Source organism: Hippocampus bargibanti, linkage group LG13 (assembly GCF_051943395.1).
Source record: "Hippocampus bargibanti isolate YZ-2025 linkage group LG13, ASM5194339v1, whole genome shotgun sequence".
NCBI classification, from domain to species: Eukaryota; Metazoa; Chordata; class Actinopteri; order Syngnathiformes; family Syngnathidae; genus Hippocampus; species Hippocampus bargibanti.
This window is the reverse complement of record NC_142746.1, coordinates 3,135,175-3,160,972: the sequence shown is the minus strand read 5'-3', so window position 1 is coordinate 3,160,972 and position 25,798 is coordinate 3,135,175. Positions and strand designations below refer to the sequence as shown.

Below are 25,798 nucleotides of genomic sequence, written 5' to 3'. Positions count from 1 at the left end.
TGTATAAAGTAGAGTAAGGTGTTTTTAAGCCCCCCCCCCCCCCCCCCCCCCAAAAAAAAAAAAAAAAAAAAAAAAACAACCAAAACGACCTTAAGGTAAGGTGTTTTTAGCTGAAAAAAAATACCATGTATAGTAAGGTGTTTTTGGTTTGGTCATTCTGGGCTTGCTAATACAGCACCACCGTGGTCCACTGGCTAGGATGTTAGTGTAACAGTCGTAGGGTCTAGGATTTGAGTCCTCGTCTAGTTTTAGTAAAATGACAATTTTTACCCAAAAAAACACTATGTATAGTAAGGCATTTTTAGCTGAAAAAACCCACTATGTATATTAAGACATTTTTAGCTGGAAAAAAAACGACCATGTATGTATATATATCTAAGGCTTTTTTTGGTTTGGTCATTCTGGGCTTGTGTCAGCGATATGACTATCAGCTTGGTAAGGCACCACCATGGTGGTCCACTGGTTAGGATGTTAGTGTAACAGTCGGAGGGTCAAGGATTCAAGTCCAGGTCTAGTCTTAGTAAAATGACAATTTTTACCCCAAAAAAACAACCATGTTTAGTAAGCCGTTTTTAGCTGAAAAAAACAACCATGTATAGGAAGGCATTTTTAGCTGAAAAAAAAAACCAGTTATAGCAGGGGTCGGGAACCTATGGCTTGCGAGCCATATATGGCTCGTTTGATGATTGCATATGGCTCACCGATAAAACTAAATACATATTCTCGCTTTTTCGCCGTTCATTTCCTGTTGGGGCTGCAGTTGGCGGAAAGCACAAATTTGATTGGATGACACTGACCTAGGTTGGCGGAAAGCACAATTTTGATTGGATGACACTGTCCGTCATGTTGAAACAAGTAAACGGCCCTTTAAATGAGCCCAACGAAAAAAAAAGACGGGTACACTTCAGCTTGGCTGCACCGGAGGATTCACCTTTGTGGAGGGAAATGGTTCTGATTCTAATTTGCAATGAAACAATACCATCGATGAAACAGTCGAATGTCAGTGACATTTTAACAAGCCCCTATGCTAATGTTAGCATCAATATACTTTTGCGAGAGGTAGATAGCAAGTGTGGAAGCTAATGAGCCGTGTGCAGGATAGGTAGCAGTAACTTCGCCTATGGACCGGCAAGTTGAATTTCATTCCGATCACGAGGAACGGAAAACCATTCATGTTAACGGTGAGTACTATCACAATGTTATTTTAAATAATACATTCTGACATTTTGTTGAAAAGTGTTTGCGTGCCCGTGCATGCTCGCTTGTGTGTGGCTCTCACTGACAAACATTTCTAAATATTTTACTTTTATGGCTCCTTCAGTCAAAAAGGTTCTTGACCCCTGAGTTTTCGTGAGGCGTTTTAGCTGAAAAACGACCATGTATAGTAACGCGTTTTAGTCCAAAAAAACGACCATGTATAAAAAGGTGTTTTTAGTTGAAAAAAAAAAAAAAACATCATGGCGTTTTAGAAAAAAAAGACCATGTATAGTAAGGCATTTTTGACTTGAATAAAATGACCATAAGGCGTTTTTAGTCCCCCCAAAAAAACACCGTGTATATATAGTAAGGCGTTTTAGCAGAAAAAAATGACCAAGGCGTTTTTAGCCGGAAAAAAAACGACCATGTATAGTAAACCGTTTTTGCCCTGAAAAAAAAAACCCCGACCATGTATAGTAAGCCGTTTCAGCCCGAAAAAAAAAAAACAAAAAAAACATGTATAGTAAGGCGTTTCTGACCTGAAAAATTCATTGGCAGACAAGACAAACACATGTGAAAATGTCACAGTGAAAAAAAGTCCTACTCCCACTGGATGAAAGTGAGACTTTTTTATCTTGATGTGGTGACTTTGGCGACATCCTATGGCCACCTCCGTTTCCACAGGCTGATAAATTCCTTATATGGCGCTTGGACGCCCTCTTCTGGCCTCCTGGCGGCTTTTGGGTGCAACACGAGGTCCCCAGACCAAACAGGTACAGCAAAATACACTGACGAAGGACCGCTACAATGCGTGCGTCTTTTTTACGGTAAAGGGCGGTCCTTTAGTGGTCCTTTAGTTGGTGACGGACTCGTCACCAACTGACTTCCTGAATATTCAGCGCGAGTCTTAAAACGTAAAATATAGCTATATGCGGTGGAATCTTTGTAAAATACGCTCAGTAGAAGTCATTTGAAGCCATTTTACAAATTATGGACACAACTTGTCCGGAGACGTCAGTTGTCCTTTAACACTCAGTGGTTTTAAAAAGGACAGACAGGAGAAGAGGTGTTTGTCTCAAATGACCTTTCATTAAAACGTGAAGCACAGTCGAGGGAAACAAATTCTAAATTGGAGTTAGTGGACGAAGTGTGCCAGCGCCAGTCCGTCGCTCGCCATACTCCAAAGAAGACCGACCACCCAGGAGGAATCTCGTCCGTCTATGCAAATCTACTTCCAGCGTGACAAAGGAATGCATCAAGCGCAATCGGAAAAAAAGCCCAAAATCAATCAAGCGGACATGACATCGCTAATGTTCAGGCTGGAAAACAAATATTTTCGCTCGAAAAATCCAAATGACTTTGTTTTTTTAGGTGCGAAAGAAACTGATTGAGTTCTGTGTAGGAACTGGTCCGATCCCTGCGTAACAAATAAGAAGACCTTATGTTGAAGAACAAGTCCAACCTTCAAACGGGAGGCCTCCCCTGGTGCCTTGTCCTACCTTCAATTCCAAGCTGGCATGTTTGCAGAAGATTGGAGATTGTCTGGTGTTAATAATGTCGACCCATCGTGCCAAGTCCCAGAGCAACCATCTGACCACCACAAGAGCACCTGGTCAGGGTCTCTCTGAGAGTCTGACAGCACTTGGTCAGCGTCTCCCGCAGAGTCCGAGAGCTCCTGGTCAGCGTCTCCCGCAGAGTCCAAGAGCTTCGGATTAGCGTCTCGTCTAGGAGGCTAGGAGAGCACCTCATCAGCGTCTCGTCCAGGTGACTCTGAGGGCTTCTGTTTAGCATCTCCCGCAGAGTCTGAAAGCTCTCGGTCAGCATTTCGTCCAGGAGACTCTGAGGGCTTCCGGTCAGCGTCTCCCTCAGAGTCCGAGAGTTTCAGATCAGCGTCTCGTCCAGGAGAATCTGAGGGCTTCTGGTCAGCATCTCCTTCGGTCTGCTCTAATTGGTGCAGCCTGGTCTGGGCTCTGGTTTGGGATCGGGTTTGTCGGACGGGAACGCGGGGAGGGGGAGCGGTTCTCTTTTTGGCATTTTTCCCTCGCCCCCTCGGACTCGGTCTGGATTTGGCTTTGGGAGACGGAGGTGTTTCTTGGGGTGGTTCTGGAAATGTGCACTGAGGGTGTTCATCATCTGGTTTGGGCTCACAACTTGTGACCTGCCGTTGAGTTGGCGATGCGCAGGTCGGCGTGCTTTCAGGATACTGTTCGTGTGCACTTGCAACGACGGAACCGTTGGACGGAACCGCTGTGGCGGATGCTCGCTCGATGCTGGTCGACTGGGACTGCGGTTGGGTGCTTTGTGCCTGTCCGGGATCCGTCTGCGTCGATGGGTTTGAAGGTTGGGCTGTGGCTGCAGCATTTGGTACAATTTGAGTCGCAAATGGACTGTTGTGGGTCTCGGCCGTGTCTGCGGCGCTTGACTTGGTCAAGGACGATGGTCCCGTCGTGTCCTCGGAGCTGTAGAAGATGCCAAATAAATCCTGGGCTTTAGCAGCGGCCAGGTTACTTTTGGGTTTGTCTGGCCGCTGACCTCCGTCCAACACGCGGAAGAGTGGCGGAGGCTTGACAAACATGGTGCGAGTCTGCTCGCTCTCCGGAACCCCGGGAGCCGCCACATCCGACTCCGTGTCTGCTGTTTCCCCTTCGACGACGGACCGGATCGGCGGTGACACTGAGGGAGCCGGGTTAACTTTGACAGGTGACGGCGTGGGAGCGGTCGGCCTCGACGGCGGAGGGGAACTCACTGGTGGTAAGCCTGAATCGGCGCCCGGCGGGGTAGAGCGGACCGTCGGCGGAGCAGGTCTAACCGCGGACACGGCGGGAGCCGACCCAGGCGGGGGCGGTCCAACAATTCCCAGTTTGGGGTCCGAAGGGGCAGAACGGAAGGTCGGAGGAGACGGTTTGACAAAGGCGCGGGTCGGACTTGAGGATTTGGGAACCGACAGGGGGGGTCCAGACTTTGTTTCCGGCAGTTGCTCTAGAGGAGGGAAAGTGGGTCCATCTTCCACCGGCGGAAGCGGACTGGCCTGCCCCCGAGCGCTTACGAGGGGGGCAGCGTCGGCGGGCGCGGGTTTCCCCTCGCCGTGGCTTCTCGGCGGTACGGGGACAGCAAAGGCGCTGCACATCTGCGACGGGTTGGGCGTCGACAATTTATGTGCGATCCCTTTGACGAAGGCTAGCGACTTGGCAAAGCAGGCATTGGGGCTGGTCTCTTTGGCGGCTCGCTCGTCGTCCTCAATGAACTTGGCGGCCGCCGTCCGGGCATCTTTGGCCAGCTGACTCTCCCGCTTCTTCCAGGTGAACTTTGCAAAGGTACCCTGCAGCTGTGCGGCGTCCGCGCTCTGTTTGAGGAGCTTGGCTCTCATGGCCGGACTGGGCCCGCAGATGATTTTGGGCGGGTTCTGGGGCTTGACCACAGCACCCGCCTTTTTCTCTTTGGCCTTCTCCTCTTTGGCCTCTTGTCGGTCAGGCTGCATTTGGTATGGGTCATCGTGTGGTGAGCAGTGCTCGGACGGATCCTCTTGGTGTCTGTGATGGCGATAATGACGTCCTCCTTGGCTTTGTTTGCGTGACTCTTCCTCTTTCCGCCTCCGATAGGACCATTCTTCTTCCTTGGTGCTCCTGTCGCTCTTCTTCTTGGATTTGGCCTTGTCATAGTCTTCTTCTTCTTTGCACGCATACGGAGGAGTCTTGACATCTTCTTTCTTGCACACTTTTGGCCTCTTTTCCTCCTGGACAGCAATGGACGTGGAGGAGGAGACCGTCTCTGGAGCAAAGTCCTTGTCAGCCTTTCTCTCCTTTTTTCTGCCCTTGTCTTCTTCCGCTTTGCGTTTTTTCCCCATCAAGCTGGAGGCCAGCCCGGCTTGGCGGTCCAGATTCCTCGTCTGCTCATAGAGCGGATTTTTGCACATTCTTTTCTGGAGAAGTGAGAGGGAAGAGCACGAGAGAGTGAGTAAAAGGAGTGAAGCTGCGGAATAGTGATACCTCAGTTTACAAATCACCTTGGCATACGAACGTTAAATTTGTGAAAATGTAACTTTGGCATACGAACTATTTTTTGGGAAACACAAGGAGCGCCACAATGAGTAATGTGTCGTTCGCGAACGAGCCCGTTCTAACAAGAAAATGGCAGCCAACTTGAACTGCAAACATTAAATAGATAGACAGAGAGAGTGAGACTGTTCTCCAAACAAGAAAATGGCAGCTGACTTGTTTTTGTCCCCTATTCTGCGCCCCCAGTCTTCGGTTAAAGCCATGTGATTAGTCAACAACGCAGCAATGGGGGGCGGGGGTGGGGGATAAACATTAAATAGACAGGCAGATCACAGAGAGTGGGAAAATGGATAGGAACCAGTGAAATTTGGACTTTTTTTAACTTTGATAGTTCAAAGGCACAGTGTAAACTCTAAAGTTAAAATATCCCATCAATCAGGCTCCACAAATAACCAGCACAAGCCATCTGTATAATTTGAAGAGAACCTACAAGGAAGGTAACCAGCTATTAATGAAGTTTCTAGTGTGTCTGCCTGCATCTGTTGCAATATCACAACGTCTAAGATGTACAACCCAGAGCTCCTTGAGAAACTTGATGCAAAAAGCTATGAACCCAGTTAAACAGAACACAATTGATGAGGAACTAGGTAAAATTATTGCAGAGAAAGCACGACAACTTCACTCAGATATCGTCAAGAGGCAACCTGGAAGTTCGTCATCCATTGATGATTTCAAGGCTAGCCACGGATGGTTTGAGAACTTTAAGCGTCGTACAGGGATTCATAGTCTCATTCGTCACGGTGAGGCAGCCAGTTCTGACGGTAAAGCTGCCAAAGCTTACAAGGAATCATTCCTCAAGATGACCACTCCATTCCATCAAGCCATCAACGACCATCACAAAGGTAAATACAACAACTTTGTTATATAGTACAGTTTATTTATTTAATTACAATACCATAGAACATTTATTATACATAAAATACGGTCTATTTTGTGTAGTTTTACGGCTTATTTAGTCGAAAATCATGTGGGGACCTGCGAACATTTTAATGGTTTCCTATGGGAAATTAATTTTTGGGAGACACACTTTTCGCCTTACACACTCTGTCTGGGAACCAATTAAGTTCGTAAGCCAAGGTATCACTGTAGTTGCAATTCAAATGCTCCCAATTCAACGCACGCTGGAAACGACTTGACGGCCCGCTACAACACCCGTTTTGGTTTCTTCCGCCGATGCGGCCCTTTGCTAAGCTTGTGGCAAGAGAGGATCTGTCTTCTCCTGCCAAGGCGCTAACGTGCCAAGTCATTCCCTCGCTAATCTCGGCGGGAGGCGACGAGCCATGTCCCATACCTTGTAGTTGTGGTTGTGGCGATGAGTGGTGACGTGCACCTCTGCGCAGATGGCGTCCCCAAAGAACTCTTCACACAGCACGCAGAAAAATCCCCGCACAGGAACTAAGAACTCGGAGCCTGCAACACAAGGAGCGTTAGCGCAAAGCGCCGATGCGTATGTGGATTGGTCGCGGCTTGGAATTGAAGCAGATTCATGTGGGAGAGGAGATCGCTATCTATCCATTCGCTATCTAGCTGGCATTCTATCCATTCGCTATCTCGCTGGCTATCTAGCTGGCATTCTATCCATTCGCTATCTAGCTGGCTATCTATCCATTCGCTATCTAGCTGGCATTCTATCCATTCGCTATCTCGCTGGCTATCTATCCATTCGCTATCTAGCTGGCTGTTTGCTGTCTATTAGCTATCGAGATATCTGGCTGGCTATCTAGCTGGCTACCCAGCTAGCTATCTATTTGCTATCTGTCTGGCTAGATGGCTATCTAGCTAGCTATTGGCTAGCAATTAGCTAACCAGTTTCTATCTTTTTGAGTTATTCCGGGTTGAGTGAAGGCCCGTGTGGCTGCCGCTGCTCACCCACAGAAAAAACGTATCCCGTGACTGGAAAGTGACATTGAGAGTTTTGAAAGGCGCTTACAAATGAAGTATTATCGTTATTACTATTATTATTATTGCAGAGAGCGAGACTTTTAGCCGCACGTCAGGGAGGAAATGCAAAGTTTGGGCGCGTCAAGCCGGAACCGCCAGACGGCCCAAACGGACCCCAAAGGATAAGCAATGGCGCAACCTTTGGCCGGTTTCATTTGCTTGTCTTCCATCGGCACTTTTTTCTCCATTTGGGTTGTCGAGGAGGCCCATGGACGCTCGTAAGGGTCCAGAGTCTGCAAGGGAGTGGGACACATGGTCAGCAAACGGCGCCCGATTGGCCAAAAGGAGAAACAAGGCGGCGCAGAGACGCAAAGCAAACGCCACCGCGGCAAGCAGAGCACAACTTTAGTCACAGGATCAGTTTCTCTGCGGGTGAGCAGCGGCAGCCACACAAGCCAGCGTTCACTCAACCCGGAAGTAACTCAAATAGATAGAAAGCTAGCTAGCTAATAGATAGCTAATAGTTAGCTAGATATCTAATGTTTCCTGACTCAAACAGCTAGCTAGCTAATAATAATAATACATTTCACTCATAAGCGCTAGTTAGCTATCTATTAGCTGTCTAGCTAGCATGCTACCTAGCCAGCTCCCTATCTAGCTATCTATATCTATTTGCTATCTATTAGCTATCGAGCTAGCGAGCTATCTAGTTAGCTATCTATTAGCTATGTAGCTAATATGTCTGTTGACTCAAATAGCTATCTAGCTAGCTAATAGATAGCTATGTAGCTAGCTAATGTTTCCGGGCACGAGGCGGGGTACACCCTGAATTGGTTGCCAGCCGATCACAGGGCACACAAAGACATACAACAGTCACTCTCACACTCACTCCTAGGGACAATTTGGAGCGGTCAATCTGCCTGCCATGCATGTTTTTGGAGTGTGGGAGGAAACCGGAGGACCCGGAGAAAACCCACGCGGGTCCGGGGAGAACATGCAAGCTCCACACAGGGAGGCCGGATCGGGACGCGAACCGGCGACCTCTGCACTGTGAAGCCGGTGTGCTAACCACTCGACTACCGGGCCGCCCTATTATTATTATTATATTACAAAACCACGGCCGGAAAATCCCCGTTGCCCGACGCCATCCGGGGGTCTGCCGCGATTCACGAGAGTCTGAAATCGGAGTTCACCAAGTGGTGAGGCAAAAAAAAAAAAAAACAAGCCCAGCAAATAGCAAACTAGCTCGACAGCTAATGGATAGCTAACTAGATAGATAGCTAGATAGATAGCTAACGAGATAGCTAATAGATAGCCAATAGATAGATATCTAGGGAGCTAGCTACATAGCTAATAGATAACGAACTAGCGCTTAAGAGTGAAATGTATTATTATTATTCTTAAAGGACAACCGATGTCACTTTTTTGTTTTTTATAGCATCTAAAATACCCAAAACACGGAGTATATTTTTAGTGAAATGCAAAACAGCAATAAAAATGACTTAAAATGTCCAAAATCTGCAAAACATTGAGCTGCGAATTGGGAATTTTCAGAAAGTCCCGCCCCCAGTTCGTGACGTCACGCCAAGACGTCTTGCATTGCTAGTGAATCAAAACAATAGCTTCAGATTCGGAGAATATGCTTTCTTGTTACACATCCAGTTATGAATATGATTCAAATAGTTCTGAAGAGGAAAGCATACATGTTTGCAATCGATTAAAGAATTTATTTGTGCCATTTTGAGGCAACATTGGGGGGAAATCTCTCACCCAAAAAAAGAGGCACAAAATGGCGACCTCCTGTGGCCACCTCCGTTTCCAGAGGCTGATAAATTCCTTATATGGCGCTTGGACGCCCCCTTCTGGCGGCTTTTGGGTGCAACACGAGGTCCCCAGACCAAACACGTAGAGCAAAATAGATTGACGTGATCGAAGGACCGCTACAATGCGTCTTTTTTTACGGTCAGGGGCTTTAGTGACGTTACGTACGGACTCGTCACCAACTCAAAAACAAGACTTCCTGAATATTCAGCGCGAGTCTTAAAACGTAAAATATGTGGTGGAATCTTTGTAAAATACGCTCAGTAGAAGTCATTTGAAGCCATTTTACAAATTATGGACACAACTTGTCCGGAGACGTCGGTTGTCCTTTAAATATCAGCAGAAATCTGGTTGCCACAAAAAACAAAATAAAACTAAGAATAATAAAATAAAATCTACCATCCATATACATAGTAATACTGCATTTTGTACGATTAAAGCTAAAACACAGTTAGCTAGCTAGCTAGCGTTTAGAAATGAAGGGTTGCCCATTTCAAGGTAAGCATTGTCATCAAATTGTGAGTACTTTTACTTTATTTGAATGTTATTGTGGCCATTTCATATTTGAGTTAGTGCCGTATGTTTCCGGGTTCAGTGAACGCTGCCGCGTCTGGCTGCCGCTGCTCACCCGCAGGAGAAAAATGTTCTTATCCTGTGACTGTAAAGTGCCCTTATAATCATCATCATCGTCATTATCATTATGAATATTATTATTATTAAAAGAAAAAGAGCACCAACCTCTCGGTGGGTTTTGCTGTGCAAGTGATGAAAAAAGTCAAACATGGAGCCCGAGGTGAGGTTGCAGCTTTTGCACCAATGATTTCCAGCGTCGTAGTATTCGAAGGGCTGGCCGGGTTCCGCCATGTCCTGCTGAGCACAAAAAGCAAAGTCAAAGTCAGCTTTATTGGAGTGGCCGGTTTAATCCGCATTAAACACTTGATGAGGAACGTAGCCTTCTTCTTCCACCATCTTGAGGAATGATTCCTTGTAAGCTTTGGCAGCTTTATCGTTAGAACTGGCTGCTTCACCATGACGAATGACACTATGAACACCTGTACGACTCTTAAAGTTCTTGAACCATCCGTGGCTAGCCTTGAAATCGTCAATGGATGACGAACTTCCAGGTTGCCTCTTGACGATATCCAAGTGAAGTTGCCGTGCTTTCTAGCGATAATACCCTCACACACGGGCCCCTGTTAGCTGATTTTTGTTAATCCAAATCAACAGAAGTTTTTCAACCTCTTCTATTGCCATAGACCGTTGCTTAGACAACACAGAAACTTCCAGTTTGCCTCTTGACGATATCCAAGTGACGTTGCCGTGCTTTCTCAGCGATAATTTTACCTAGTTCCTCATCAATTGGATTGGATTTGCCTTTATTAGTCTCGCAGTGGAGAAATTTACATTTCACTGCAGCAAAATTATGAAAGAAATGAAAGTAGAAAAGCAAATTACAGGAGCTGCTAGAAAGGCAGCCACTCTCGCGGCGCCGTCTTGAAGTCAAAAGAACAAAAAAAAAAAAAACAAAAAAAAAAAAAAAAAACTAAATAACAAATTGTGTTCTGTTTAGCTGGGTTGATAACTTTTTGCATGCCTGATTGATTGGCTATTTTAACCTTGCAGTCTACACTCTGCCTTTGAACTATCAATAAAGTTCATCGATGAGAAGGTTTCTTCAGCCGTCATCTGTACAAAAGTGAAGGTTTCGGACGTTTCGCCTCCTATCCAAGAGGCTTCGTCGGCGAACTAAAGTCTGACTGGTCGTATCGGCCCCATTTATATATCCCTAATGTCCAGACCTGGTGGCGCCGGACACAGCTATGATAGGTCCCTACTCTCAGGTTGGGGGAGGCGCGGGACCCCCCCCCTGTGGCCCCACTGACCAGTCAGACTTTAGTTCGCCGACGAAGCCTCTTGGATAGGAGGCGAAACGTCCGAAACCTTCACTTTTGTACAGATGACGGCTGAAGAAACCTTCTCATCGATGGACCACTCCTGTACGACTGAGAGCTTACACAGACGTATCAATAAAGTTGAAAGAAGTCTAATTTTCACTGTGTTTTCTAACCATTTTCTCACTTTCTGTTGTCTATCTATTTTTATTTGCAGCTCTGTGTTTCTGTAACGACCCCCCTCATTGCTGCGTTCTTGACCAATCACGTGCGGCTTTAACCAATGACTGAGGACTGTGAATAGGACAAAAAAAATAGCCGGCTGCCATTTCCTTGTTAGAACGGGTTTGTTCGCGAACGACACATCACTCATTGTGGCGCTCTGTGTGTATCCCAAAAAATAGTTTGTATGCCGAGTTTAAAATCTCGCCAATTTAACGTTCATAAGCCGCAATGTTCGTTAGCCAAGGCGTTCGTAAGCCGAGGGAACACTGTACCTTGGGGGCCATACCGCCGCCCTCTTGAGGGCCCTCCTGACTACTTCTGCCTGGCCTGGTGACCTTGTGGTCCGGCGGTGCCGCATGGGGCGTGGGTCGGGCGGGGTCAGGGGGTCCGAGCCCCAGGATACGCGCCACCTTCTCGATCTCGCTGCGCTTCTTCTCGGCGGCCTCGTGCTCCCTGCGCAGGTCGGAGATCTGTGTCACGATGTCCTCCTGCAGAAGGGCGATCTCCTGCAGGAGTGGGTCTTTATGCCCATCCTTCTGCCGGCGTTTCTTCCTCAACAGCTCCCCTAAAAGCAGCAAAAACAACAAATTGGCACCGGAGGTTGCAGTCCAGGCTTTGCCAAACTCCACCCGGGTACCTTGTTGCTGCCGGAGCTGCTCCAGTTCCTTCATGAGGTATTCCTTTTTCTTCATGCGCTTCTCTCGCTCCTCTCGCAAGTTCTCCCGCTCCTCCAGAACCTGAACACAGGGCGGTTGCGGTCAGGTTCAATGTCCATTTAGCACGGGAGCGGAGTCAGTGCCACCGACCTTCTGCCTCTGACTTTGGTTGTTCTCCTGCTCCGACACCTGACTGGAAGCTGGTCCCGGGCCGGTCGCAGTGACGCAAGGAGGCTTGGCAACACCTGAACGACAAAGGGGTCGCAGGGTCACGGACCAAGCTAGGCCTGCGATATGTGGCTCAAATTCAAAATGAAGGGAAGCCCAATAGCCGCCCACCCACTCCTCCGAGCCCACAGGCACTTCCAGGTCCAAACTGCCCTCGGATAAAAAGCTAACTGTTAGCTAGCTAGCTTTCTATCTATTTGAGTTACTTCCGGGTTAACAATTAGAAAACCTTTATTTGTCCCACAATGGGGCAATTTGAGTTGAGTGATTATTAGTCAAAGTCAAAGTCAGCTTTATTGTCAAATATGCTAATATGCATGACATACAGCACAGATGAAATTAATGTCCTCTCGGACCCAGCGTGCAAGACATGCAAGGCACTTATAACGTGGCTAAAAAAGACATACAATTGACAACAGACAATACATGTAATTTCTGTATGTAAAGTGAGGTAGTGTCGTATGGAAAGTGAGGCAGTGACGTATGTAAAGTGAGGTAGTGACATATGTAAAGTGAGGAAGTGACGTATATAAAGTGACATAATGTAGTAATGCAAAAACAAACAAGAAAGGGTTGAGGTGCGGTCTTGCAGAAAAAAAATGAGAAAGAACAAAAAAAATAGAGTTCAGGATGATCGTACAGCATGTAGCGTGTACTCAGAGTTCGGTGAGTGTGGCAGTGGGAAGGGGCAGGCTGGGCAGGGCTGGGAGGGAGTTGAGTCTCCGGACTGCCTGGTGGCAGAAACTGTCCTTGAGCCTGCTGGTCTTGGCTCGGAGACTCCGCAGTCTCCGACCCGATGGCAGCAGGCTGAAGAGGCTGTGGGAGGGGTGGGTGGGATCGCCAGCGATCCGGATGGCTCTGCGGGTGAGGCGGGTGTTGTAGATGTCCTGAAGGGGGGGGACAGAGACACCGATGATCTTCTCAGCTGTCCTCACGATGCGCTGCAGAGTCTTACGGCAGGACACGGTGCAGGCGCCGTACCACACGGTGATACAGCTGGTCAGGATGCTCTCGATGGTACCGCGGTAGAGGAGGTCATGATGGGGGTCGGGGCTCCAACTCTTTTGAGCTTGCGGAGGAAGTACAGTCGCTGGTGGGATCTCTTGGCCAGTGTTGCAGTGTTGTGGCTCCAGGACAGGTCTTCGGATATGTGCACTCCCAGGAACTTGGTGCTGCTCACTCTCTCCACTGCAGCACCGTCGATGGTTAGTGGAGCATGCTGGGGGCGCACTCTCCTGAAGTCCACAACAATCTCCTTCGTCTTCTCCACATTCAGACGAAGATTGTTGTCCTTGCACCACGTGGCCAGGCGGCTGACCTCGTCCCTGTAGGCTGTCTCCTCGTCGTTGTTGATGAGGCCCACCACAGTTGTGTCATCCGCAAACTTTATGAAGAGGTTGGAGCTGGGTGATGATGGTGAGCAGTCGTGCGTGAGCAGAGTGAAGAGGAGGGGGCTCAGCACACACCCCTGGGGGGCCCCTGTGTTCAGCGTGATGGTGCTGGAAGTGTTGTCGCCAACTCTGACTGCCTGTGGTCTCCCCGTCAGGAAGTCCAGCAGCCAGTTGCACAGGGAGGTGCTGATCCCCAGTTTGCTCAGTTTATTGGTAAGCTGTTGGGGGATGATTGTGTTGAATGCTGAGCTGAAGTCGATGAACAGCATTCTGACGTAGGAGTCTCTGGTCTCCAGGTGGGTGAGCGCTGTGTGGAGAGCAGTGGAGATGGCATCATCGGTCGAGCGGTTGGGCCGATATGCAAATTGGAAGGGGTCATGGGTGGGGGGGAGGGCAGCCTTGATGTGGTTCATAACTAGCCGCTCGAAGCACTTCATGAGGATGGGAGTGAGTGCGACCGGGCGGTAGTCATTGTGGCAGGTGGGGGACGACTTCTTCGGGACCGGGATAATGGTGGTGGCTTTGAGGCACGTGGGCACAACAGCCTGGCTCAGAGAGGTGTTGAAGATGTCCGTGAAGACATCTGTGAGCTCCACAGCGCAGTCTCTCAGAACACGGCCAGGAATGCCGTCGGGACCCGGGGCTTTTCGTGCGTTGGTCCCTCTGAGGGATCGCCTCACGCTGTCCTGGGACAGTGTCAGCACCTGTTCGCCGGGAGGTGGTGGGGTCTTCTGTGCTGGAGTGCTGTTGTCTGCCTCGAAGCGGGCGAAGAATCGTTCAGCTGGTTCAGCAGAGTGGTGGAGTTCTCGCAGGTCTGTGGAGTGGGCTTGTAGTCTGTGATGGTCTGTATCCCACGCCACAGGTTCCTGGTGTCTCTGCTGTCTTTGAAGTGGTTGGCGATCCTCCTGGAGTGCTGTCTCTTGGCCATCCTGATGCCACGTGACAGGTTGGCCCTGGCTGTCCTCAGGCCCAGCTCATCGCCAGCTTTGTAGGCAGCGTTCCGAGCCCTGAGGAGCCTGTGGACTTCACCCGTCAGCCATGGCTTCTGGTTGGCCAGGATGGTGACAGATCTGGTGACAGTCACGTCATCCATGCACTTCCTCATGTAGGAGGTAACAGAGTCTGTGTATTCTTGGAGGTCGGTGTTGTTGTTGTAGGTGGCCGCTTGTCTGAACATGTTCCAGTCAGTGTTGGAGAAGCAGTCTTTGAGTGCCTCTGACGACCCATCAGGCCACACCCTTATCTGCTTCTTGACTGGTTTGACGACTTTGACAAGTGGCCTGTATGCGGGCATTAACATGATAGTGGAGTGGTCCGAAGCTCCTAGGTGGGGGAGGGGGTAGGCTTTGTAGGCTCCTTTGTGTGTGGTGAAAACATTGTCCAGAATGTTGTTACCTCTCGTCGGAAAGTTAATGTGTCCATGGAGATGTGGAAAAACACTTTTCGGGTTGGCATGGTTGAAATCGCCAGCCAGGATAAGCAAAGCATCTGGGTGGGCTGTCTGTTGCTCGCTGATGTGCTGGTAGAGTTCATTCAATGCCGCGCTCCTGTTGTTAATTGAGCTCGGGGGGTAAACTGCTACCAGCAGTATGGCACTAAATTCCCTCGGCAGGTAGAATGGCCGACATTTTATGACCATAAGTTCCATCAGTGGCGAACAGTGTTTGCATACCACAACAGCGTTGCGGCACCAGGCATCACTGATGTAAACACAGAGTCCCCCGCCGCGAGTCTTCCCCCCCCTCGACGAGCGCTCTGTCTGCCCGGAAGCTAGTTAGCTGGGCTAGCTGGATGGCACTGTCCGGTATGCTGTCGGTCAGCCATGTTTCCACAAACACAAAGGCACAACACTCACCCACGGTCTTGGAAGTTGAGCGGAGAAGTCTGATGTAGTCCATTTTATTGTCCAGCGAGCGCACATTAGCCAGCGTGATGGTAGGAATGCAAGGCCGGTGGCGGCTAGCCGCGAGCCTAATGCGAATACCTCCACGCTTTCCCCTCTTTTGTTTCCTCATACGGCGCTTGTGGCGCCTCCACTCTGGGTTGGGTGCAGGAGTGGGGGTCGGTGGAAGAGTGGGGCTCAATGGACGAGCCGACTCCCTGAGCAATCCATGCTTGCGTAGCACTTCTGCTTCAGCTGGTTTAGGTTTTAAAAATGAACTGCCGATGTCGAGCAGAACCTCACGGGAGTAGGTACGCCTCGGGTGTAGCGAGGCCAACGGACACGGACATTTACACGAGTAATACAAACACAATAAACACGAAAAAACCAATTTGCCGGGAGAGAGAGGAGCCGCTGCGTGTGCACGCGCCGCCATCTTGGAGAAAAAAAAAAAGCTAACTCGTAGCTGGCTAGCTTTCTATCTATTTGAGTTGCGTCTGGGTTGAGCGATTATTTGCTAACTCTTAGCTAGCTAGTCAGCTTTCTATTTATTTGCGCTACTTCTACGTTGAGTGATTATTAGCTAAACCTTAGCTAGCTAGCTTTCTATGTATTTGAGTTCCTTCCGGGTTGAGTGATTATTAGCTAACTCTTATCTAGCTAGCCAGCTTTCTATCTATTTGAGTTACTTCTACGTTGAGTGATTATTGGCTAACTCTTAGCTAGCTTTCTATCTATTTGAGTTACTTCTAGGTTGAGTCATTATTAGCTAACTGTTAGCTAGCTAGCTTTCTATCTTCCGGGTTGAGTGAACGCTGGCGCGTGTGGCTGCCGCTGCTCACCCACAGAAAAACTGATCCTGTGACCATAAAGTGAAGTTGAGAATTTTGAAAGGCGCTTAGAAATGTATCATTAGAATTATAAGTGACTGACCTTTGACCTGAGGCTCCGGCAACAGCTGCGATTCGTGCCGCTTGTACAGCAAAGCAGGCGCAAAGTTGTTGGTGGTGAACGTAAAGTCGTTGGCGCTGGGCGTCGACGGGGGCGGCGGCAAGCTAGGGGGCGGGAACATGGGCGGCGGCCATTGCGGATGGGCGTAAGGCAGGAAGTTCCCATACTGACCGTAGCCCGGCGGCGGATAGTTGGGCGCCATCACGCCGGCCGCAGGAGCGGTCCGGTAGGAGGGGGGCACGTGTACGGGTGAAGGGACGGCGGGCGCATTTGGGGGCGCCTTTGGGGGTGCCTTTGGGGGCGCCTTTGGGAGCGCCTTTGGGAGCGCCTTTGGGAGCGCCGCGGCGTTAAGCCGCACCCTTAGTGGCAGCGCCTCGTCGGTGGCAGCGGCGGGCGCGCCATCTTGGCGCTTCCGGTCGCTGTCCTCGCCGCCGGAGCGGCTGTCGTCCGAGCTGCTGGACGAGTGGCGCTGGCGTCGCTTTGGCGTCTTAGCAGCTTGATTGCCATGCAGGCGCTCCTTGGTCCTGGCGGCCAGTTTGCTGATCTCCGTCACGCCCAGATCCAAGCCGATGGTCTTCAACAGGTTCTGGAGCTTCTGGTAGTCTTCCTGCGCCTGCTGCCGGTGCTCTTCTTGTGGAGGCGGTCCGGAGCTCGACGCCTGACCGGTGCTGTGGGAACCGGCGGGGGAAAGTGAGGGGGACCATTCCGTCGGGGAGACGGCGGGGAGGATGTCGGCCTGCGGCAAATCTCCGTAGAGAAGGTCCTCCGACACATCTCCGCTGGGATCAAAGGTGCGGTTCTGGGGTGACTGCGGCGGGACTACTTTGTCCGGGTCCACTGAGTCTCCGTACAGGAACTTTTCCTCGTCGTCCATGTCGTCCGTGGGACTCTTTTCTTCCCGGGCCCTGGTTGGCTCCAGCAGATTTAGGATCTCCTGGAGGTCGGCGTTGCCATGGGCCCGCTGCGACAGCTGCGGGTCAGACCGCAGCTCTCTCAGCGCGGACGCCACGGCGGCCGGCTCCATGCTCTTGACAGCATGCAGCAGCGTCTCCGCCACGCGGGACAGGCCCGAGTCGGACGTCTGAAGGAGGCAAAAGCATGCAGACCCGTCAAGCCACCACGCATTTCACACACCCTGGTGCGCGCCAAGCATATTTCAAGACTTTAACCCGACATTGGCAAACTACGGCCCGCGGGCCACATACTGCCCGCTAGGCTTTTTAATCCAGCCGTGTGTCCAAATTATAGTAAACACTGTCTGAAACTCGCGAGAAAAGGTTAGCGGACACCAGGGCAGACAACTCTGAAACGTTAACGGCCAGGCCATAAAGTGGCCTGCCCCATTTTTCACAACTTGAAACACAATAAGACGACTAATCGCAAAAAAAAAACCATTGTTGAAAAGTATTAAGGATTTTTTTTTAATTAAGGATGTACTACAAGCCACGTGAACTCCTCTTTGCACGTTGCTTTTAATAATAATAATAATACATTTAATTTCTAAGCGCCTGTCAAAACTCTCAAGGACACTTTACAGTCACTGGATAATCTACGTTTGCGTTGTGTAGTGTCAGAAATTTTGCTAGCTTCTTTGGAATATTTCTTCTGGGGCTGAGGTTCTGTGCATCTACTTTGGAAAATGATATGCAAATGCACGACCTTATAATGCTCGGGAAGGTCCGGAAGCACGAAGCAGCCTTCTGATTGGCTCACGAGTTTCAGACACTGGCTTTAACTGAAAGGCCATTTTGGCTACTTTGACCCAAGGAGGACTTGAAGGTGACGGAGGGTGGTGGCCGTGCCGCGCCGCGTTTGTTTGTTTTTGCGTGAGTGAGGGAAGGCAGGCCAACGCACCCCAACCGTGGGCGAGGCGTTGTCATCGGAGCGTTTCTTCAGGATGGACTTGGTGGGGAGACTCAACTCCTTCCTCTGGCGAGCCATGTCCAGTTCGGCGAAGGCGCTGCTGGTGCGGCGGGGGCTGCTGCTACGGCTGCTACTGCTGCTGGAACTTCTGTACTTCCTGTTGCGACTGCGACCCCGGCTGGGCGCTCTACTGGACGCCCGCCCTCGAATCCGGCCCCTGGACCTGGATCTGGACCTAGACCTGGATCTAGACCTGGACCAGGACCAGGACCTGCTGCGACCCCGGCTGCATTGACGGCTCTTGCTGCGCGCGCGACTTTTGCTGCGTGCGCGACTTCTGCTGCGACCGCGACGACCATCCGCGCTTCGATCTCTGTTGTGACACACAATAATAATATAATCAAAGTCAAAGTCAGCTTTATTGTCAAATATGCTAATATGCATGACATACAGCACAGATGAAATTAATGTCCTCTCGGACCCAGCGTGCAAGACATGCAAGGCACTTATAACGTGGCTAAAAAGACATACAATTGACAACAGACAAAACATGTAATTTCTGTATGTAAAGTGAGGTAGTGTCGTCTGGAAAGTGAGGCAGTGACGTATGTAAAGTGAGGTAGTGTCATATGTAAAGTGAGGAAGTGACGTATATAAAGTGACGTAATGTAGTAATGCAAATAGTACATTTCATTTTTAAGCGCCTTTCAAAACTCTCAAGATCACTTTACCGTCACAGGATCAGTTTTTCTGTGGGTGAGCAGCGGCTGCCACATGCGCCAGCGTTCACTCAATGCAGAAGTAACTCAAATAGATAGAATGCTAAGAATAATAATAATAATAATAAATTTCATTTTTAAGCGCCTTTCAAAACTTAAGGTCACTTTACAGTCACAGGATCAGTTTTTTTCTGTGGGTGAGCAGTGGCAGCTGCATGCGCCAGCGTTCACGCAACCTGGAAGTAACTCAAATAGATAGAAAGCTAGCTCGCTAATAGATAATAATAATACATTTTATTTTTAAGCACCTTTCAAAACTCTCAAGGTCACTTTACAGTCACAGGAAAAGTTCTTCTGGGGGTGAGCAGCGGCAGCCACACGCACCAGCGTTCACTTAACCCGGAAGTAAATAGATAGTAGGCTAGCTAGCCAGCCAGTAGAGAGCCACCCAGATAGATATATAGGTAATAGATAGCAAAATAGATAGAAAGCCAGCCAGCTCGTAGATAGCTAAATAGATAGAAAGCCAGCCAGTCAGTTGGTAGATACCTAATAGAATAGAATAGAATAGAATAGATAGAATAGAATTGCTGCTGTGGACTGCAAATTTCCCCATTGTGGGACGAATAAAGGTTTTCTGATTCTGATTCTCATAACCAACTGATACAGTAAAGTCTCGTTATATCGATATCGGATATATCGATAGTCCCGGTTATATCGATACTATTTCTATGCACGCACGGAGAAAATTACATGCAAACAGGGTCGGATATATCGATAGTCCCGGTTATATCGATATTTTTCGGACTCCCTTGAATATCGATATAACGAGACTTTACTGTAGCTAGCCAGAAAGCTGTCGATATAGCTAATAGAAAGAGTGAAAGTTAGCCAGCCAGCTAGTAGATAGCTAATAAATAGCCAACAGATAGAAAGCTAAACAGAGAGAAAGCTAGCTATCCAGCTACTAGATAATAAATTTAATTTCTAGGCGGCTTTCAAAACTTTTTTGTGACTTTTTTGTGCGGGTGAGCAGCGGCAGCCATTCGCCCCAGCGTTCTCTACCCAGAAGTAATACAGCAGCAAAGTTATGAAAGGAAGAGGAAAGGCAAGAAAGAAGAAGAAAAACACAACACGGGATAGATAGCCAACAGATAGCTACTTCAATAGCCAGCCAGCCAGATAGTTATAGAGCTAATAGATAGCCAAACAACCGCTTTTGAACGGGAAATGCCGAGTGGAATTGACCTTTCCTGCCTGCCTGACTGCTTTTTCTGAAATGTCTTCCAGCATTGCTACAGAGAGCCAACAAGAAGTTTGAACCTGCTGTGCCGACGCGGACTTGGGGAGCTGGTCAGCTCGTTGCCCAGCGTGATGACGAGTTTGTGGTCAACGGGATGACGGTGGCGAGGAGACGGTGATCTCTAAAAAAACAAACAAACAAACAAACAAACAAACAAACAGGCGTTACTTGACTTCCGGCAACCGAGCTTCACATTGCTGTACACCGCTTTGATGTCCCCTCCCGCCACCGAGCACAAATCCTCAGGAACGAGCCACTCGTGTGCAAAAGGCCGAAAGAAAGTGTCGCGTGTCGGGAGGGGCCGACCTCCCGAGGCGGAGCACCGGAACGGTGCTGGCCGCCTCCGTGTCCTACCGAGGCGGGAGGATAGTAGCGGCCGTCCGCCATGGAGCGATTGTAGACGGGCTGAGCGCCGTGGCGATAACCCGAGCGGTACGGTGATCTGCAGCGGTTCCCATCGTCCGCTCTTGGGTGACGGTACGGGCCCGGCGGCGGGCCGCGACCGTCTAAAGTCGGCCGGTAAGAGCCCTGCGGCGGAGGCCGACCGGGGAACATGTTTGGCCCAGACCGAACAACGATCCAGCTGAAAGCGGCGGACGCTGGCGGGCTTTGTGCGCGACGTGGCGGGGAACAAAAAGACGGCCGAGAGCTAAAGCTAAGGCTGAAGCTCCAGCTTCGTTTGCGCTTTGGAAGCTGGGCTCCTTCTTTTTCGGTTCGCTTGGAGGTTGCCCGTTACTGCCGCCTGGAGGACGGTATACCAGGATAATAAATATACTATAATAAATATAATATACTCCAGGATAATAAATAAATAATTAATAATAATAATAATAATAATAATACATTTCATTTAATAATAATCTTCTTTTCCTCTCAGGAGTCGCCACAACGAATCAATATAGGTTTGACTCGCATACAGTGAGACCTCAACTTAGGAACTTAATTGGTTCCCAGACAGAGTGTGTAAGGCGAAAAGTGTGTATCTCAAAAACAAAATTCCCATAGGAAACCATTAAAATGGGAATAATCCGTTCCCGGGTTTCCATAAAATATACTGTTCAACTAAATAAGCCTTAAAACTACACACAACATACCTTATTCTATGTATAATAAATGTGCTATTGTATTGTAATGAAAGAAATACACTGCATTGTATCATAAAGTCACTTTATTTACATTTGTGATGGTCATTTATGGCTTGATGGAATGGCGTTGGAGGTCGAAGGCTGTTTGGAAAGAGAGGCGCATTACATGACGAATGTAATTAAAGAAATAAAATGTGCTGTAAAATAAAGTTTTATTTGCCTTTTTGATGGTCGTTGATGGCTTATGGAAGGAGAGTCACCTTCCATAAGGATTGTTGGTAACTTAACCTCTGGTGCTGTTCGGTCGTGTGCTTCAGCCGAAGATCACTCCGCCAGCCGTGGTGGGTGTGTATTATGAAAATAGTGCTTATTATAAGGTTTAATTTTCATAAATTTGACGTTTGTAAGACAAAAAGTTTGTAAGTTGAGGTCTCACTGTATTTGTTTTGGCATTTTTTTACGTTGGATGCCCTTCCTGACACAACACTCTGTATTTATCCGGGCTTGGGACTGGCACAATAAGACACTGTGCCCCCTTGTGGCTACATTATTTCATTTAATAATAATAATCCATTTCATTTCTAAGCGCATTTCAAAACTCTCAAGGTCACTTTAAAGTCACAGGATAAGTTTTTTTTGTGGGTGAGCAGTGGCAGCCACACGCGCCAGCGTTCACTCAACCCGGAAGTAACTGAAATAGATAGAAAGCTGCTAGCTAGCCAATAGATAGCTGATAGCCAGCTAGATAGCTATATAGTTCATCGATAGATAGCTATATAGCCAGCTAGCTAGATAGCAAAGCTTGCATATAGCTGTTGGCTAGCTAGCTAGCCAACAGATAATTCTGCCGCTTTTAGTGAGCTGAGCCAAAAGAACCGGCTCACAGAAAGGATTCCCATCACTATAAGATGGTGCCCGAGTAGGCAGCCGTCAGCGAGTGCTCTCATGAGCCTTGCTTTTTTTGTTGTTTTTGTCTTTTTTTTGTGTCTTCAAGACGGCACCGCGAGAGTGGCTGCCTTTCCAGCAGCTCATGTATTTTGTTTTTCTATTCCTTTTATCACTTTGCTGCTGTGTAATGTAAATTTCTCCACCACGAGACTAATCAAGGCAAATCCATCCATCACTAATTTGCAGTAGTCAACCGAGCCGGAATTCCCATGACTAATTTACAGCAGTGATGGGAATTTTCAGAGAGCTGCTTCTTTTGGCTCAGCTCACCAAAAAAGATCCGGCTCTTTTGGCTCCCAAATGGCTCTTTGTTTTTTTTTTGTTTGCTTAAATTAATTAAGTACCAAAAATCATGTACAATTATGCGAAAACGAATTACTCATGTAAAATAAGTACACAATATCAAATATTTGTATTGATATGGCTTTATTTATATGTGCACAGTAAGTGGATGCTAACTTCTTTCACTTTCCCTGTGGTAACTCTAGTTTGATGATCAGCTGTCACTAATTTGCTTTTCACATGAATAATGCTATAATCCCAATTAGTAAAATTGATAATTGAATAATAGTAACAGCATAATGTGCTAACATTTGTCCACTGTACCTGTCTACACTGATCTCCTGTGACCTGCTCAAATGGCTCTAAAACAGTGCATGCGTCCTGCAGTTCCTCCCCTCAAAAATGTGTCTTTCATTGAACTCAAAACAATCCAGCAAACAGGTTCCCCCTTTAACATTTTCAATAAAGTGGCATGTAACTGACATGTAGGATGTCGTGGTTCGGGGTGTCCAGCAGACAGTTGTTAGACAAGGGGTGTCCAGCAGTCAGTTGTTAGACAAACAGCTGTGGCTTTTTTTGGACCGTTCTTGGACGACAGCACGTTCTTTGTCATGTATGATTCTGGTATGATTCTTTGAGAATGTCTTTTCAGAATCAGAATCAGAAAGCCTTTTCCTGTTTCATGTGCTACTCACAGTGTGGTTCTGTTTCTCTAACCACTCCCCGTTCTCCTCACTGTTACGTGTGTCTGTAATTCTCCCCTCCCGCCTCTACCACGGATCTTGACCAATCACATGCGGCTTTGACCGAAGACTGGGGGCGGGGAATAGAGGAGAAAAAAAGTTGGATCCCATTTCCGGCTCCTTGTTAGGAGCCGGCTCTCTTCGTTCACTTCAGAGAACCAGCTCATTCGCGAACAACACATCAGTAATTTGCAGTCCACAGCAGCAATTTGAAAGGGGGTTGACAAGATAAAAAACAAGATATTCTATGCATCATAAAAAAAGTCAGAAGACTGGGGTGTATACTGTAACTGTGCAAAAATGTTTCATAAAAATTGTACATAGTGAGGAAAGACGACACGAGACAACCGTGTTAATCAGCTTCACACAACGGCATTTATGACAACTCATCAAAACATCAATTCAGCAATTTCAATGTCAGAATACATTCATGTGTAGATCTATACATTCAACATCTATACATTGTATATATCCTCCACATTCGCACATGCTTATGCACGTCTGCCCGCTCGTGTGTGTTGTACTGGGAACTACAATTGACATCCAAAAATCCAAATTCATCAAAGCCACAAAATATTCATCAAAGCCACAAACAAGGTTTCATATCTAGCATCGCCCAATATAGCATCCCCAATTACTTTAACATCTTGAGAATGTCTAACACTTATTATTTTGAATACCTGTGAACGACGAGGAAAGACGACACGAGACAACCGTGTTAATCAGCTTCACACAACGGCATTTATGACAACTGCGCATGCGTGAGCTGAGCCTACATCGCCTTCCTCTGTTCCATTCACAGGCACGTAGCGCCCTCTCCTGACTTGGTAGTCTAATCGACTAACATACAATAACAGAGGTCGTTTCTAACCCCCTACACAAGGAAAGAAAGCATATTGATATATCGATGAGAAGGTTTCTTCAGCCGTCATCTGTACAAAAGTGAAGGTTTCGGACGTTTCGCCTCCTATCCAAGAGGCTTCGTCAGCGAACTAAAGTCTGACTGGTCGTATCGGCCCCATTTATATATCCCTTATATATATCAAAGTCAAAGTCAGCTTTATTGTCAAATATGCTAATATGCATGACATACAGCACAGATGAAATTAATGTCCTCTCGGACCCAGCGTGCAAAACAATCAAAGCACTTATAACATGGCTAAAAAGACATACAATTGACAACAGACAATACATGTAATTTCTGTATGTAAAGTGAGGTAGTGTCGCCTGGAAAGTGAGGCAGTGACGTATGTAAAGTGAGGTAGTGACATATGTAAAGTGAGGAAGTGACGTATATAAAGTGACATAATGTAGTAATGCAAAAACAAACAAGAAAGGGTTGAGGTGCGGTCTTGCAGAAAAAAAAAATGAGAAAGAACAAAAAAAATAGAGTTCAGGATGATCGTACAGCATGTAGCGTGTACTCAGAGTTCGGTGAGTGTGGCAGTGGGAAGGGGCAGGCTGGGCAGGGCTGGGAGGGAGTTGAGTCTCCGGACTGCCTGGTGGCAGAAACTGTCCTTGAGCCTGCTGGTCTTGGCTCGGAGACTCCGCAGTCTCCGACCCGATGGCAGCAGGCTGAAGAGGCTATGGGAGGGTTTGTGGGATCGGCAGCGATCCTGATGGCTCTGCGGGTGAGGTAGATGTCCTGAAGGGGCGGAGAGAGACACCGATGATCTTCTCAGCTGTCCTCACGATGCGCTGCAGAGTCTTACGGCAGGACACGGTGCAGGCGCCGTACCACACGGTGATACAGCTGGTCAGGATGCTCTCTATGGTACCGCGGTAGAAGGAGGTCGTGATGGGGGTCGGGGCTCCAACTCTTTTGAGCTTGCGGAGGAAGTGCAGGCGCTGGTGGGATTTCTTGGCCAGTGATGAAATGTTGTGGCTCCAGGACAGGTCTTTGGATATGTGCACTCCTAGGAACTTGGTGCTGCTCACTCTCTCCACTGCAACACCGTCGATGGTGAGTGGAGCATGCTGGGGGCGCACTCTCCTGAAGTCCACAACAATCTCCTTCGTCTTCTCCACATTCAGACGGAGATCGTTGTCCTTGCACCACGTGGCCAGGCGGCTGACCTCGTCCCTGTAGGCCAGCCATGGGTAAACTACGGCCCGCGGGCCACATACGTCCCGTTAGGCTTTTTAATCCGGCCCGCCGAACTTGTCCAAATTATAGTAAAAACAGTGTCTGAAACTCGTGACAAAAAGTAGCGGACAAAAGGGCAGACAACTCTGAAAAGTTGCCCCGTTTTTCACAACTTGAAACACGAGCAATCACAAAAAAAAAAAACGAGCAATCGCAAAAGAAAAAAAAAAAAATCAATTAAGGCTGCACTATCACAAACCCTACCTTGCTTAATTTACGGTAAATGACCAAGGCTGCAGATTTCTCTGCAGTAGTCATTTGTCACCATGGTGCACAATGCAATGTTTGCATTGCTTGCTACTGAGCCACTAAGCCCCTTTTATAACTCTCATCTACACTTTACAGTCACGGTTTGATATAAATTTACGTATTGTAGCGTCACACATGTTTTTAGCTTCTTTTGAATCTTTCTTCTGGGCTGAGGTTCTGTGCATCCATTTTGGAAAATGACATGCAAATGAACAACCTTATAACCCTTGCGAAAGTCCGGAGGAAAGAAGCAGACCTCTGATTGGCTGCCGTGCCGAGTA

At 48.1% G+C, this 25,798-nt stretch overlaps 1 protein-coding gene across 1 annotated transcript; it reads right to left on the bottom strand.

Annotated features, from left to right (window-relative positions):
• Positions 1–36: 36 nt before the first annotated feature.
• On the bottom strand, positions 37–20,780 carry znf318 (zinc finger protein 318). Its single transcript, XM_089012817.1, has 11 exons — positions 20,419–20,780; positions 20,085–20,185; positions 18,034–18,415; positions 16,162–17,260; positions 11,878–11,972; positions 11,709–11,808; positions 11,344–11,636; positions 9,693–9,824; positions 7,333–7,426; positions 6,544–6,662; positions 37–5,116 (listed from the first exon to the last, which is right to left on the bottom strand). Exons 1-11 carry the CDS (start codon positions 20,617–20,619, stop codon positions 2,930–2,932), a joined length of 4,803 nt encoding a protein of 1,600 aa, XP_088868943.1. The 5' UTR covers positions 20,620–20,780; the 3' UTR covers positions 37–2,929.
• Between the last annotated feature and the right edge of the window lie 5,018 nt (positions 20,781–25,798).